At 39.7% G+C, this 15367-nt stretch overlaps 2 protein-coding genes across 7 annotated transcripts in view; one reads left to right on the top strand and one right to left on the bottom strand.

Moving 5' to 3' along the window:
* RALGAPA1 (Ral GTPase activating protein catalytic subunit alpha 1) overlaps positions 1-11098 on the top strand; it is a 223684-nt gene extending 212586 nt beyond the window's left edge. For 5 of the 6 annotated variants that reach the window (XM_061394116.1, XM_061394112.1, XM_061394115.1 and 2 more), the window contains 2 exons: positions 936-1060; positions 9747-11098. In XM_061394116.1, the coding sequence (XP_061250100.1) occupies positions 936-1060; positions 9747-9895 (274 nt within the window). In that variant the 3' untranslated portion in view covers positions 9896-11098. Of the gene's footprint in view, positions 1-935; positions 1061-1659; positions 1691-9746 lie in introns of all 6 variants that reach the window. The other variant, XM_061394113.1, reaches the window with a different exon arrangement.
* INSM2 (INSM transcriptional repressor 2) lies at positions 10887-15001 on the bottom strand. Its single transcript, XM_061394126.1, has one exon. It carries the CDS (start codon positions 14824-14826, stop codon positions 13162-13164), a length of 1665 nt encoding a protein of 554 aa, XP_061250110.1. The 5' UTR covers positions 14827-15001; the 3' UTR covers positions 10887-13161.
* Positions 15002-15367: the final 366 nt, after the last annotated feature.

Raw genomic sequence — 15367 nt, 5'->3', positions numbered from 1 at the left:
TTGCTGCCTGCTGCTCTACATTTTGACAGCCATTTCCATAGTTGCTTTCGTGAACAACAGAAATATTCTCTCTCTTTCTCGCCCTCTCTGTGCTAACAGCACAATCAGGCCTGCTGAAACAGGAAGCCTGGAGTGGGTTGTTCAAAAGCAACAACACTTCAAGGTACTGGTTGCTTGTCAATAATATCAGAGAAGAAAATGTGGTGAAAGGGAAGTACAGTATTTTTCTGTCAGTGTCAGTGCCCTGTAGATGCTTTTGTTAGACAGTATTTAGGAGTCCTGTGGACTCTTTGCAAATATTCCTGCCTGTTTCAGTGTTATAATTGACTAGGTATTTTTTTCTGACATACAGATTCAACTGTGTATTTATCTTAACTGCATGGAGTTATTCAAGGATTACAGCAACAGTAGTCTTCCATTCAAAATGAGAACAATTGTTGGGAAAATGCAGGGATTTAGAAAAAGAAGAAGATATGCAGGAATTTTTCACAATAAATCATTGCAAATGAAAAATAGAATTTCAGACATAGTATTTTAAGCAGCATTATAATATTTATCATGTGGCTTTTCAGAGTACATTGCAGATCGAAGCTGATTAACCAGATAAGATGAGCCTAGGCTACCCTGGTAGCAGTTGAATCCTCTTCCAAGTAAACTGTTAACCTTTCTTTCTTCCAACAGTTTCTGTTAGTTATATTCTAATAAATGTATCCCTGTTAAGCTACCAGGTATAATGGTGTCTGGAAGAGTAAACTTACGTTAATAGCTATAATTTTTTACTCTTTACAAAGTCATACTCTTAGTGATATGCAAGGATAGTTGGCGAATATATTTATTAAGAAGTAATGGCTTAGCAGTGATAGGCCTTTTTGAGCAGATCTGTTCTTTTCCAATGTAAGCTGCATTTAAGTTCAACCTTAACTGAAGGAAATCAGCTATGAGGAGAGAGCACGGTATCTGCAAACGATTGTCCAGCACCATTTAGAACCAACGACATTTGAAGATTTTGCAGCACAGGTTTTTTCTCCAGCTCCCTACCATCATTTACCATCTGATGCCGGTAAGGTTAAAAGCAAGTATTAGTTACTGGTCATTATTCGAACTTGAAATGCAATACCCTTTTGTTCTGAGAAAAAAAACTCTTAATGAAAAACTTAGTTGCATACAATTCCAGTCATTGAAGTATAGATATTTTTCATCATTATTTTCATATTTGGCCTATAAATTTGATTTATACTTTCTTTTACCTAAATACAGTTCTTTTAAACGTCAACGGTCTTCATTAAAAACACATACACTACATTTTATCTTAGCTAAAGGGCAGTAACAATTTTGTTTCACAGAATCATTGCTGAAGTATCTGCAAAAGAAACACAGTTGAGTAGGCACTCTCAAATTCGGAGGATCAAATTTTATGGCCAAGAATATTGCCTTATTTGTTCTGATTTTACAAATAAAGTTAAAATAACTGGTCTAGATTTAGAAGTACTTAACAGATTAAATTATTTGTAATACTGAAGATTATAAGAGGGTACTGCATTTTTACAATTAACTAATTTTGAAGAAATCAGTAAGAAAATAAATGACTCATGGCCTTCCTATTCTGTAATACTTTGCACTCCTTATGATTGTTTCATTTATTTTATTTTCCCTCTTTAGATCATTAAATATCAGTTCTGTTTATCTGAAGGTAAGACAAAGTGTCACACAAAACACCTTTTGTTCTTCCCCCATTTCCTTTTTTAAAAATTAGCAAGCACTAAGCTTGTAACTCAGTTAATAAGCAAACTTAACACTGCCCTGGTTCATACTAAACATTTCAGAAATTGTCACTAAATTTCTTCCAGAATTCTACTTACTAACCTAGGTCTGCATGAAACACTAACATTGGTTCTGGGATAAAAATAACTAATAATAGAACCCTTGGTTGAAGTTAGTTACACCTTGTTGTATTGACCTTTTTGTTTCTCAGCATGAAAAAGTAGTCCTCCTGAACTGAAATGGTGTGTCTGTATTTTGTAATGTGTTGCATTGTTACTGGATATCCTTACTCATCAAATAGTTATTGTTGTGTGCCTTACACTGTACTAGGCACCTGAAATACAAAGACTTTTTTAATGATGTTCAGGGGAAGCAGGAAAAAAGAATACAGTATACTTGAAATTCATTATAACAAGCCTTCAAATTCTCTTTATATTATATAAGTTTTCTTTGTATTAAATAAGTTTAATAGGCACAGTACTCCTCTTCTGGCCTAATTGGTTTGAAAAAAATAACAATAATTCTCAATTGAGGTTTAGTCTGTGAAATTAAAGTTTCCGTTCCTGTCACCCACTTAATTGGCCATTATAAAAATAATTTTACAAAGAAACTTGGAGCCCTTTCAATTAATAATATAAAATACCTAACAAAGAGAAAATTATATTAGACTGGGTTCAATCTTTTGAAAGATTAAAAAGTCTTAATGTTTGCTTTGGTGGATTGACACTATCTGAAATTACTCAGCTTGGCATTAAGAATGATGGTAAAAGAAAGATACTAAAAATAAATTAATGAACAACAAAGTAAAAACTAGTTAAGTATACCTGGACATTTCATTTTTAATAATAGAGAATATCTGATAAAATATCAGACATTATTGAAATAGACATGAACACTTTTGTGTATCATATAGTTGAACCATAAGTTTCACAAGTGAAAATATTGATTAGACCATGTTCAGACTAACTTCTCCCCTTAAATGTATACAGGCTGTCAGTTTTTATATTGTAGTTGTTTACTAGCTGGAGTCCTTCATATTCCTGTTCTTAATGTTTTTCTTATATTTTATGTATTATCCTGCACATTTGACCAGATACATAATATGGGAAGTAAGTAGTAGTCTCACATTCTGAGACATTAGGTAAAGGATGATACAGCAGCCAAGTCAAGGCTCTTTGGTTAATTTGGAGGTGAGGGGGTTGTGCCTGGTCTTAGTCGCAGCTTGCAGGATCTAGTTCCCCAACCAGGGATCGAATGAACCCTGGCCCCCACATTAGAAGAAGCCCAGAGGTCCCAGCCACTGGACCACCAGCAAAGTCCCTGGTTAATTTTTTTTTCAGTTGTCTTTGCTTTTAGGAAACACTAGAAACATGACCTTGAATTTTTTTTAAAAGGTCTTTTTACCTGTAAATAACTTTAACAATATTACTGAATACATTTTTATGCTTTTTTATAGACTTGAATAGTTATGAAAGTTAAAATTTTTATCAGAGTAGTTTTAAGGTGGTTTTTTTTTTTTCCTTTAATGTGGACCATTTTTAAAGTCTGTATTGAATTTGTTATAATATTGTTTCTGTTTTGTGTTAGGTTTTTTGGACCCAAGGCATGTGGGGTTTTAGCTCCCTGACCAGGGGTGGAGCCCACACCCCAACATTGGAAAGTGAAGTCTTCACCCCTAGACCCCCAGAGAGACCCCAGAGTGGTTTTCAACTCAACACAATAATGTAAAAAAGGAAACCTTTACCCGTTTACAGTAGCAAAAACATAATGACATCTGAAGAATGATTGTTTTCCCCAGTCAGCTCAAATTTTTATTTTCCTATCACAAACCAACTGATACATGCAGAACTCCCTTTAAAGTTATTTTAAAGTGTAGAGAGAAGACATAAAATAGGCCACATAATAGCCATATGGACCTGACTTATGGTTTGCAAAAATTGCATAGTAGTGTGAAGATTTTTAGGTTCATTATTACTTTTTAATATAATGAAAAAATTGATTTGCCACACTGAGGAAATGGCATTCAGAACTGCAGATGAGAATCAATTTAGATAAGCCTATGCATACCACATCTATATAAACTAATACTAATCAATACTAATACAATAAATTGAAATTATGTTTTAAAGGAATATCAATATAATAATCATATAAAGGATATAATCTGTTCCTTCAAACCAATAGAATTATAATATTATAATAATATAATTCTATTCAGTAGAATAGTGGAAAAATACTACCTTAAGTTTACTTTACTTGGCTCAAGCTTATTTAATACCTACTTCCTGTATAACAGTAATTTATCAGTTGTGATGACATTGAAATCCAAGGAGGATTTTTCTAGGTAATTGTTAGTATTATTTAAATAGACATGAAAAACATTTTTGGTGTATCATAGTTGATCCATAAATTTCATAACTGTATTTTCTCAAAATGGACTCTGTCTGTAGCAGTAGACTGATACTTAAGGGAAATTATTTTTATCCCTAAGGTCATTGAGGGAGATATCGTGATGTCACACGTTGTTGATCTTCCATAACCACATTAAAACATTATTAGATTTTTCATGTCCTTTATTTTAAAAAAAATTACAGGAAAAAAATCCCTTTATCTTTGTCAGGCATGTGTGTGGAAAATATCAAAAGTTTTACAGTGACCTTCTTTTTCAATGTCTTAATATTCATGAACACCTCTCCTCTGACTCTAAACTTTGAAATTACTCCTCTTTTTGGTCAGATTATATTGGCAGTTCAAAATCCTGATATTTTCCCCTAATGTCACATTATCTTCTCAAAGTAAGTCTTGTCTTTTCTCCCCCATCCCAAGTCTTTTCCAGTGTTACGTTTTTTTACTATCATCAGCCATAAGTATTTTTGAATACATTCTGTTAGTAGCATATCTAGAATTACCTCTAATACTCTATTATTTTAGTTGAGCTAGTGTTAGATACCTCCCTTTGGATTTGTTTCTCTCCAAAGTGTTAGAAATTTTAGTATTTTAAATAGTAAAGGGTTGATTGGTATTTGACTCCCTCTGAATATGCACATATATACATACATATATACATATATGCATATACATGTACAGTTGACCCTTGAACAACATGGGTTTGAACTGCACAGGTCCACTTACACATGCATTTTTTTTTCAGTAGCACATTTTACAGTACTGCACAATATTAGTTTGGTTGAATCCGTGAATGCAGAACCACAGATACAGAGGAACAAGACCTACCTACCTATAGGGAGAACTGCATTATAGAGGGCTGACTATAAGTCACAGGCACATTACATAGAGAGTTGGCACCCCTAATCCCCACATTCAAGGGTCAACTGTATATACTCGTAATACGTATATCTACATATACATACCACTTTGTATAATTACCTTTAGAAAACATATAGGTTCCTAAGTAAATATTCTAAAAATTAGTAATAAGATTCAAATAATCCAAATAATGATTATGAAGACCTAGAGTAGAATCTAATCTTTCTTTATTCCAACCCCAGTTTTGCTATTAATTCATAAAATCTATATTGCCACATGTAGATGAGACAGTATTACAATTGTCAGGCCCATCTCTTTGAATCTTTCAATGGAATGAATCATCAAAATTTAGCCATTAAAGTTTTCTCCTTTTCCCAGGCTTTGAAATGATCTAGAAGAAAAGATTTTAGCTTTTCAGAAGATAGTTATTTTATATATATCCTAAATATTATTTGTGAGTGCCAATAGAAAATCAACTACCTTTGACATATAAGCTATAAGTTTGTTTGCTGTGTTTTTAAAAACAAATTCCTAATGATATTTATTTATCAGTAGGTTAGCCTGAAATTTAAAGCAACCAAGTATATTCTCTTTTCAGTATTTTGAACTTAGAAATTTGGCTTGTATGTTGACCAAGAAGCAAATAATATTAAAGTCCATTAACCTTTAATAACAATAATTATTAGGTTCGGTTTTCACATAGACCATTCAGATATAAAATTTGTATGATGAAAATAACAGTAATTGAACAATCACTGTGCATCCTCTCATTGAATCTTCTGTGAGATGAAAACCAAAAAAGTTTACCCAGTCACCTGCTAAAGTCAAGTCTGACTTCAGAGTGCATGATCTTAACTAATATAATGATTCATTTAGTCTAAATATTTTCAGTCCCTTCTTGATATTGAGGGAGGAAAGAAATTGCCCAGTAACCGGTCTTGTTTGCAAATTAGAGTTTGTTAAAAATTTTTATTTTGAAGGCTCTACTTTTCCATCCATTGAAAAATCTTCATTATTTTTTATATAGTTTTAAGGTTGCCATGGGAGAACTATGGGCTTTGGAAGTCAGACTTATCTGGATTTAAATCCTAGTTCTCCTGTTTATCTCCATGAACTCAAATGAATCCATTTATCCTAAATCCAGTTTTCCTATTTGTAAGGAGATAAAATATGACAAGTTTAGACTGATATGTTCTCAGTCTGCAGTAATGGTAGTTTTGAATATCTTAATAAGAAACCTCATGTTTGCCTATATTTCTGTGTTATTTTATTTTAAATTATGTGTTAACTTTATGACATTCAGTGGTGCATCCACACTAATCTTAACCACGTATCTACTCCTTTACCGATATTAAAGCAGTAAGATTATTTGGGTGATCTGTTCTTTAACAAAGGTTATGTTGTAGGAATATTAACATAAAAGTGGATAAATGCTCTATTTTCCCCCAAACTAAACGGTTATGTTCTCCACATTTTACCAATTAACATTTTGTTATTGGTCATTTTCTTCAAAAACTATTTCTAGTTTCTATCCCATCTTTTCTAATCTTCATCTGTTTTGATTTAAAGTCTGTTAATTTTTGCTCTTATTGTAGTTTTATTGTATACACTTAATATATACCTGCTATATGCCAGGGTCTTTGCATTTGTAGGCATTCATTCCCACAACTTTGGAATACAACTAGTATTGTTTCCATTTTACAAATAAGAAAACTATCTCAGGTTAGTTTGCCCAGTATCCAGCAAACTAAACTTGTCATTTAACTTAGGTCTGTCTAACCCAGGCCCATGCTGTTTCTAACATGACACTACCTCTTAGTTCATTATTATTTAGAACTGCTTTCAAAGTCACATTTTTAAAGGCATCGTTTAGTACCTCCAGTAACTTTAGCAGTTTTAAATGGGTCATACCTGTCAGCAAGTAGTATAATCAAAGCCACAACAAATAATGATCCATTAAGTGCCCTTTTATAATCTTTATAGATCCCCAAAGTCATATTCTTCATGTTTCTTGTAATAAAGTTCATTGTAATCAGTGTACAAAGTACGAATCAATATATTGTACCATCCAGATATAGACACCAGTCTGTGTGAGTACTGTAAAAACATTAGTAATAGATACATTTTGTAAAACATAGGAGCGTATACTTTTTAAACTTGATACTTGAGAATATTTTATTGATAGAAATAAATCAATATTCTTTATGTCTCAGGTGATGTAAGTCACCACTTAGAGTAGGATGTGAAATGAAGTGCAAGTATCACATTATTCTTTAAATCTAAAATTGAGATCTATCCACCATCGATTATTTATGGAATTTGGGTATGCTGAGTATCCATCACAAATATCTTTTGCTAAAACGTGAGGAGGTCCTAATAGCTGTATAGCACACACATACTAAAAAGTCTGATTTGACTCAGTTGACTGAAAGGGGTTTCACCTTGAAGGCAGTAAAGGGGACATAGAGGAATTGCTGTTTTTGAAGAAAAATATTCTTTGAATTTGGCATACTCTAAGCAGCATTCCTTTCTGTGATGATGGAAATATTCTGTGTCTGCACTGTCCATTAGGGTTGCCACTAACCACTTGTGACTGCTAAACACTTTAAAAGTGGCTAGTGCATCAAGGAGCCAAATTTTAAATTTTCATTTAATTAACTGTAATGTGGCTGTGGCTACCATGTTGGACAGTACAGCCCAAGAGAATTTATGATTGAGTGATTAGGATAACCTGCCACCAGTGCAATGAACACTTTAAAAGGTAGATGTTTATAGAATTGCTCATAGACTTTTTTTTTCTTTTCTTTTTTCCTATTTGAACTTGTTTTGTTAGTGGGTAAGTATAACATTTGAATGTACAAAGCATTTGTCCATTGTAAAACTTCATCACCCTAACACATCGCATGCCCAATTGTATTTCATAAAACCTGATTACTGTCTTCTCTGCTTCTCTGTTAACACCTGTAAAATTCTGCACTATGTCGCTCATATCTGTTATCTCTCTTCTCTTTTGTTTTCTCACTTCTGCTTGCTACTCCATTTCTTCATTCACAACAAAGAAAGAAATGCAGTGATAGTTCTCTTCCTCCCAAAACCTCCACTAGAAAACATTGGCCATCTCAAGGTAAACAGACATGGGAAGGCCTCTCATGACTGGCCGGAAATAAGTATGCATTACCCAAAAAGCATGAGCTACTGCTCTTCACCTTCCTTCTGCCATCCATCTGCAGTGCTCCCCTCAAAAGGGCCGTGGATTCATATTCTCTAAGATTTCCAGTATGGGTCCAGTATGAACCAGTTCAGATCTTTGGGAAGAGTAAAGGTGAACAGAGAAGTACATGTCCTTCTTGTATTTTGAAGGCCAACCTCATTTCAGTTAGAAAAGAATGTTGGAGAAGTTACTTTGAAAAAGAGGACAATTTACCTGAATTAGGATTAGTGATAAAATATTTTTTCCTTGACAATATACGCTTGTTCTTGAGTATACTATTTGACCTTGAAAACATTTTGAAGTGTTCTACAGAGATACATTCTTAATTTCCTAAGACATGTCAGTAGGATCTGTACCTCTATTGAACGGTATTGTTTCTTTTTAAATATTCATACCTTCAACTTGGGCACAAGTGTTTCATTATATGGAAGTAGTAGTATAAGTATCCCAAGCTCAGAGCGTCAGTGAGGAGTTCCAGTGGCTAACAGATGTGCCAAAAGTTTCCTACAGAGTAAGGAGCTATGTCGGTTGAAGCCTGCAGCCTGTGTCATGTACCTTTGTTTGTGACACACATAAAGATAATTTTTATGTACATAAAGGAAACCTGGATTAAAGTGCCTCAAAATATACAGAATGTTAAAAATTTTGTTATTTGCAGATTTTTTGTTTTTTCAGGGGTTTTTATTTTTAACAAAATATTTGAGTGCCTATAGTGTGCGAAGTGTGTAGAGAATCATAATTCATAGAAATAACATACAAAAGTGAAGAACTACTTTGTACATGGTATGAAGAATTTTCCAATTTGAACTCATTTTTTTTGCTTCTTTCAAATATTACATCTACTGACTCGACTGGTAACTACAGAAGTTTAAGAAAACAAGAGCATCACTTATCTCTTCTAAATTGAGACACTTTGAGAAAGAGCAGTTTTTTCTTTTTGAACTGACTTTCAGATGAGAGATCTTGTCCTCACCCTCCTCTCCCCCTGGAATTTATCTTGTTCCTTCTTAAAAACATATTTAAATTTAACTTCCTAGCATGTTTAATGGTCTTATACTACTAAGTCCATTTGGGGAATGCTTGGTGCTGTTTTATTTTCCAGTTTGAGCAGTGAAGGCCCTTTTGTTGATTATATTCTGTACCCGAGAGATAGGAATTGGTCCTTCTCACCTGCTTCTTAAGCCCTCACGTGCATGCTGATGGTGCTTTGGATCCCTGTCCTTTCTGTCCTAAAGATCTTGCTTCCCATTGCTTCTTCTGGGGAGCTCTCTGGTTGGTTCTGGTTCTGGAAATAATGATTGGTGCTTTCTGGCTACTATGATGACATGAGCCACCAGATCACTGGGTTTTAAATAAAATACTAGTAGACTTTTGTAACAAGCAAATTTGGGGCTTGCTCTTTCTTCTCAAAAGACCTCACTAAGGTCTTTGGATCTGTAGCAGAGAAATTACTCTTGTAGGAGGAGAGCCAGAGGATTTGCACTAATGTGCTTGCTGTTTCCCACAGGCTCCTACCCAGAGATCCTACCCAGCGAAACTCCCACAGCGGCGCAGGTAGACGGGGCCGACCTGGCCTCTCCAATGTCTCCTCGAACGAGCAAAAGCCGCATGTCCATGAAGCTGCGTCGCTCCTCTGGCTCCGCCAATAAATCCTAAGGAGACAGCAGCCTGGCAGTGGTCACCAGTAGCCACCTTAGCATGAACATGGCGTTAACCCTTCCAGGCTTTGTGTTTGCCGTAATATGCATGTTCCTTCCTGAACATTTATTTTAGAAAACACTGGATTTAAATAATTTGTAACTTAGTATTTTAGATTTGGGTTGTTTATTCGGTTGGTTTTTTCCCCCACACTCCAAGCTGCCATATGCGGGGTAAGGGGTGAAGCTTTATTCTATACCCTTTACCTTCCCTCGATAATTATGTCCAAGTAGTTTTACTTTCAATTTCATAATTAACTTTGAGCCAAAATATAATTGGACAGATAGCCTCATGATTTTATCGTGCCCCATTACAACTTCATGGCTCAGTAAATATATAATTTTTTAATAAATGTACATCTTTAAACATTAGTAACGTTGTGGCAAAAGTTACAGATCTGTTAATACACTTGATGTGTATGGATTATTTATGTTATCAAAATAAACGACTTAAATGGTCTTTTAGCATCTCAAGTTCCAGCTGAAATAATTTTAGCATTACCTTTTTCTTCCCAAAGCAGTGTCTCATTTCTTGGCTGTGCAGCAGGTGATGCCATGACATATCTAATAACCAGAAAAATCACTGCTGAACTCTGATTCATGTTTAGCTTCCAAATATTTTTCTAATGTTTTGCTTTTTAAATGGTATCACGGTTAAATGCCACTTCTGTTTTGAGATTATGGCCCCTTATTATTGGCTGCTGGACCCTGGTATATCTATGTTCTTTCTTAAATACCGAAAAGGGAAGAATGAGGTGGGGTGGGTAGAAAAAAAAGAAGAAAACTTTTCTAAGTGTGTGGCTTAAATTATGTGTATTATTTTAAAAGAAAAGGGAACATGACCCAGGAGTCTAAATTAATCTAATATTGTTAATACTGAACATGCAGGTGCAGGTTGGTATACATTCCACCCTCCAGAAATATTTTCCTACAGTAGATAAGCTGCTCACATTTTGCTCACGTTTTTTTTTCTTTGAACGAGCATCTCCTAAGGAAATGTAGCATGACATTGGTACTAACTGCATGTGTAAATACATCATATCGGCAAACTATAAAATATAAATTATGTATCATCATTCATGTAGTATCTACAAATTTGTAACAGTGGAAAAAAGATGGTATTTAATAATACAATAAAAATATTCTTATCATTTTGTGTTCATGAGTGGTCTTTTATATTTTTTCAGACTTAATAAGCAGGGCCATAAAGCATGAACCTAGGTTTATCTTAACTAATCATGAAAAATGAATTCTAATTCTCTTCTTTGGATACACCCCAGTTTATTTCTCGGAGATCCTACCACAATTACTAAAAATAGGAGATTTTTCACTTTCATAGCGTCTCACCAGAAACTTCCTCCAGTGCACTTGGTTAAAAAAGCCTCTATTTAGCTCACTTAAATGCTTCTTTGATTACTTAAATTTTACTTTTTTTGGTAATATATATTCAGGAACAAAACTTTTTACAGTTTGTAAAGGAAGCTTTCAGAGTTCCTGTGCACATAAAATTTTGGATTTCCTTGTAAATAAAAAATTCCTATGAAACTGTAGAAAATAAACTAAAATTCCCATTAAAGCTTATATAAAGGAAAAACATGGATAGAGCTCTGGGAACAAGATTAAACAATACAAACAGTTTCCCACAACCAAAGTGAAGAACTGCAAAAAAGATAAAATACCTACTTAGAAATTTCTATAATGCTTTTCCTTTTTTTAAAAAAATGAACAAGTTAATGGTTTGATAATATGTAACAAATTGGAGGGAAAATAACTAACTAAAAAAGACTGAAGTTAATTAGCACAGTTAACATTTTACTCATCTTCAAATAAACCATTCACTAATTTTGAAACAGAATATGTAAAATATTTTCTGTTGACATTTTTGGGTGGTAAAGTATCTTTAATATTTGAAGAATAGTACATATCCCTTGCTTTTTGGAGTTCAGTCTATGCAGCCATACTTCCAAGGAAAATCTCCCATTTATGCACCATTATAATCATTTACAAAATATAATTTCTCTTGTCTGTATTCCAACTAAATGGGTCACCAAGATTACTGGCTTTGGGGAGATGAGAAGTGTGGCATTTGGAAACAGGCTGTGTTCAATGGGATTCTTTAGACAAACACAGAACACAACAAAGCACCAGCTATGTACATTTATTTGGTGGTAAGCATCTTACAAATATGGGCTACCTGTCCAGCAGTACTCAGCCAGTGTTCCAAACTCTGGCTATTAGGGCATAGGTACAGAATGCATGCTAAATGTGGTTTACAAAAATTCAAAACCAGGTTGCTGCTGAAATATTGAATGAATTGCCATTCATTTTCATAGTGGGTTATAAGTATTAACATCTTCCTTAACGCTGAACACAGTGTCATATATAATACACATAAGATTTACAACAGAAGCATTAAAACAAGTTGGATGAAACCCTACTAAAACTGAAACTTTAGGAAATGAATTCTGTATTTCCCAAAAGCTTATATTGAAGGTTTAAAGTATCTTCCTGAATACTGCACACAAAAGGGTTAGAGGTGAGAATCTGGGAGGGGTCTCAACTCCTTTCAGTAAGAGGTGTTATGCCCCACCTCCAGACACTAGCTTCAGAGTGGACTAAGCATTGAGAAAAGGAAAGTTTACAAGGAGAGCTCCACATCACCCAAAAGTGCGTAAACATCTTACATTTCCTGCCCACAGACACTGGTCTTGTATTTCCCACCCACCCAATGTAAGTTTGGCACCAATCACATAACTTTTAATTCACAGAATATACAGTGCAAGACGTCTGACCCTATTGAGACAGAAACTACAGAGGCGCTTGCGATGGCTAGAGGAAAAAAAAAAAGGACCTCCACTTTTGGTAGCTAGAATCCTTTGTAGAGACATGCACGCACTCACTGCGACTTTCCATAGGAATTACAAGTCATATAGGATTCGTTGGGGTCTCCAGAGTTTGGTGGGGGCGGGGGGAATCCTATCTTGTGAGGAAGATTTAAAGCTGACACTTCTTGACCGGGAACGCTTATACCATATACATACCTGCTCTAGAGAGAGATTTTACATTTCTCTGTCCGCTCCTCAGGCGGAACATTGACACTATTGAGAGTTTCAGGTGAGAAAATAAGGAAAGAGGGTAAACTCGCAAGTTGAAGAAAACCCCATAGAAATCCCCAGGATCGTTTCCTCCACGGCCCACCTTACAATCTTCCTCGTCTCTCAGCCCTCAGCAGCCCGGCCGCAGCGGCATCTGCAGCAGCAGTACCTGCCGACTTTCTGAGGGGTGGCACTTATTGATGTGCCGGGTCAGCCCCGGGGAGCTAAAAAAAGTGGACGGGCAGTGCTTGCACGAGAAAATTTGCTGAGCATCCCCGTCGGGTGCCCCGCCTGGGTTCGGTGCATCGGGAGGCGCCCCGGCCAGAGCGGGCAGGAGCAGCTCGTCGCGGACCGCATGCCACAGCCGGTGTTTGTCCCTGATGTCTGCCGACGGGAAGTGCGCCCCGCACAGCGGGCAAGCGAAGGCCAGGGGGCCGCCGCGTTCCGAGCCAAAGCAGGGGCCGAGCGCGCGGGCCGAACCAGCCTCGTGAGTGCCCAGGTGCTTGCGCAGATAGGCTTGGCGACGGAACTTTTTGTGGCAATATGGGCACACGAAGATCTCGGGTCCCCCGACACCACTGGCACTGCCGGGCTCAGGCACCCGGCGCCCCAACACCCCCGCCGCATAAGGGAGCTGAGGAAGCGGAGGCTCGGGGTGGGACAGCACCTGGAGGCCGGGCTGTGGGGCGCTGTCCTGGTGCTGCTCCGTCCCGGAGCTGTCCCTGGCCCGTGGGTGCTGATCCTCAGTTCGCTCCGCCCGGCTGTTCTCCTTCCCCTCGGCCAGGAAAGATGCGACAGTCCCGGAATCCGAGGAGGACGACGACGGGGGCAGCTTCCCGTCGGCCGAGGAGATCGTGGCTGCATTGGCCGCTGCGGGACGCGGTTTGTGCCAGCGGCGATGGGAGGCGAGGTTCGCAGGGCAGCTGAAGACCTTGTCGCACTCGGGGCAGCGGTACTCGACGCGCACGATGCGGGAGCAGCGGTGCTGAGCTAGAGCGAAGGGGTCTGCGTACTGCTCCTTGCACAGCTGGCAGATGAACTCCCCCAGCGGCGTGCGGCTGCCCCCGGGGCCCCGGGACGGCGCCCCGGGCTCCTCCTCCTTGATCTTCAGGCCCAGAACAGGGGACGTGGTGACTTCATCGGCGAAGCTCAACTTCCTCATGGCCTTTGGTTTCTTGACTCCGGCGGCCGCGGGCCCAGATGCGCAGCCTGAAGGAGCCTTGGCGCGGCGCTCGCCGCCGGTGGCCCGCTTCAGGCCGTGCAAGGTGGCCGAGAGGGGCGCGGGGTCCGGATGGAGCGCGGGCTCCGGGAACGGTGCCCGGAGCGGCAGCAGGAACTGCTCCCCCGAGGTCGGTGCAGCTGCTGGTGCCACCGAGCAGGAGAAAGAGGCCACGGCGGCAGCGCCCCCGGGGAAGGACTCAGCAGAGACGGGTGAGCTGAGGCAGCGCTCCAGGAATGCCCTGCGCAGTTCCACGCCCGCCGGCTTCGTGGGGCTGGGGCTGGGCCCCGGACCCTCCCTACCATCCGCCCTCCACTCCGCGCCTTCCCGCCCGCCCGCCGCTGGGCTCACCCTAGCCGCCGGACAGGACGACCCTGACAGTTCACGGGCCTCCTCCTCCTCCGGAGTTGGGTGTGCCTCCCGCTCCACACCGGGCTGAGGGGCACTGGAAGCCTCCTCGGGGAAGGGCGGCGTCCCCGGGGGTCGGGGGAAGAGGGGGAAGACCCGCTCGGCTAGGCGCACTCGGTAAGAGCCGCCCGTCCGTTTAGTTCTCTTTACCAGGAAGCCCCTAGGCATGGTGGAGTCGGACGGCTCAGGGGCAAAAGAGTGACAGAGGTGCCGCGGGGTCTGCGAGAGGGCGAGCACCGCAGCTGCCCGAGCTTCGCCGCGGCCGTCATGCGTCCGCCGCCTTTATAGCTGCGACGAGGGCCTGGGGGCTGCCGGGTCGCCTTCGGGCTGGACCAGCCAATCAGGAGTGGGAACGGGCGCCGGGGCGGGGCTTTCACGGGACCGGGCTCGCGCGGGTCCACTAGGCGGGAGGCGGTGCTGGCCCGGCTTAGCTGCGCCTCCTCCCTGCCGCCCACCCGGCGAAGACGCGAGAAGGTAGGTGTGGAGAGTGAGGAAGCTCGGCGCTCCCTGCCTCAGCGGCCTGCAGGGGCTGTCTGGGGTGCCGGGCAGAGAAGCCACCTCACAGCGCCCTCCTTGCGGGCGGGACCCTGCTGCCGCCGCATGTGGGAGGCTGATGGAAAAGCCGCCCCCCCCCCCGCACCCCTCCTCCACTTTGCAGGAGCAGAGCTGAGAAGAAGGGCGCCGGGCAGCAGGTGCCGGGGAGGCGACG

Source organism: Bos javanicus, chromosome 21 (genome assembly GCF_032452875.1).
Source record: "Bos javanicus breed banteng chromosome 21, ARS-OSU_banteng_1.0, whole genome shotgun sequence".
NCBI classification, from domain to species: Eukaryota; Metazoa; Chordata; class Mammalia; order Artiodactyla; family Bovidae; genus Bos; species Bos javanicus.
This window is presented reverse-complemented; position numbering and strand designations above follow the sequence as displayed.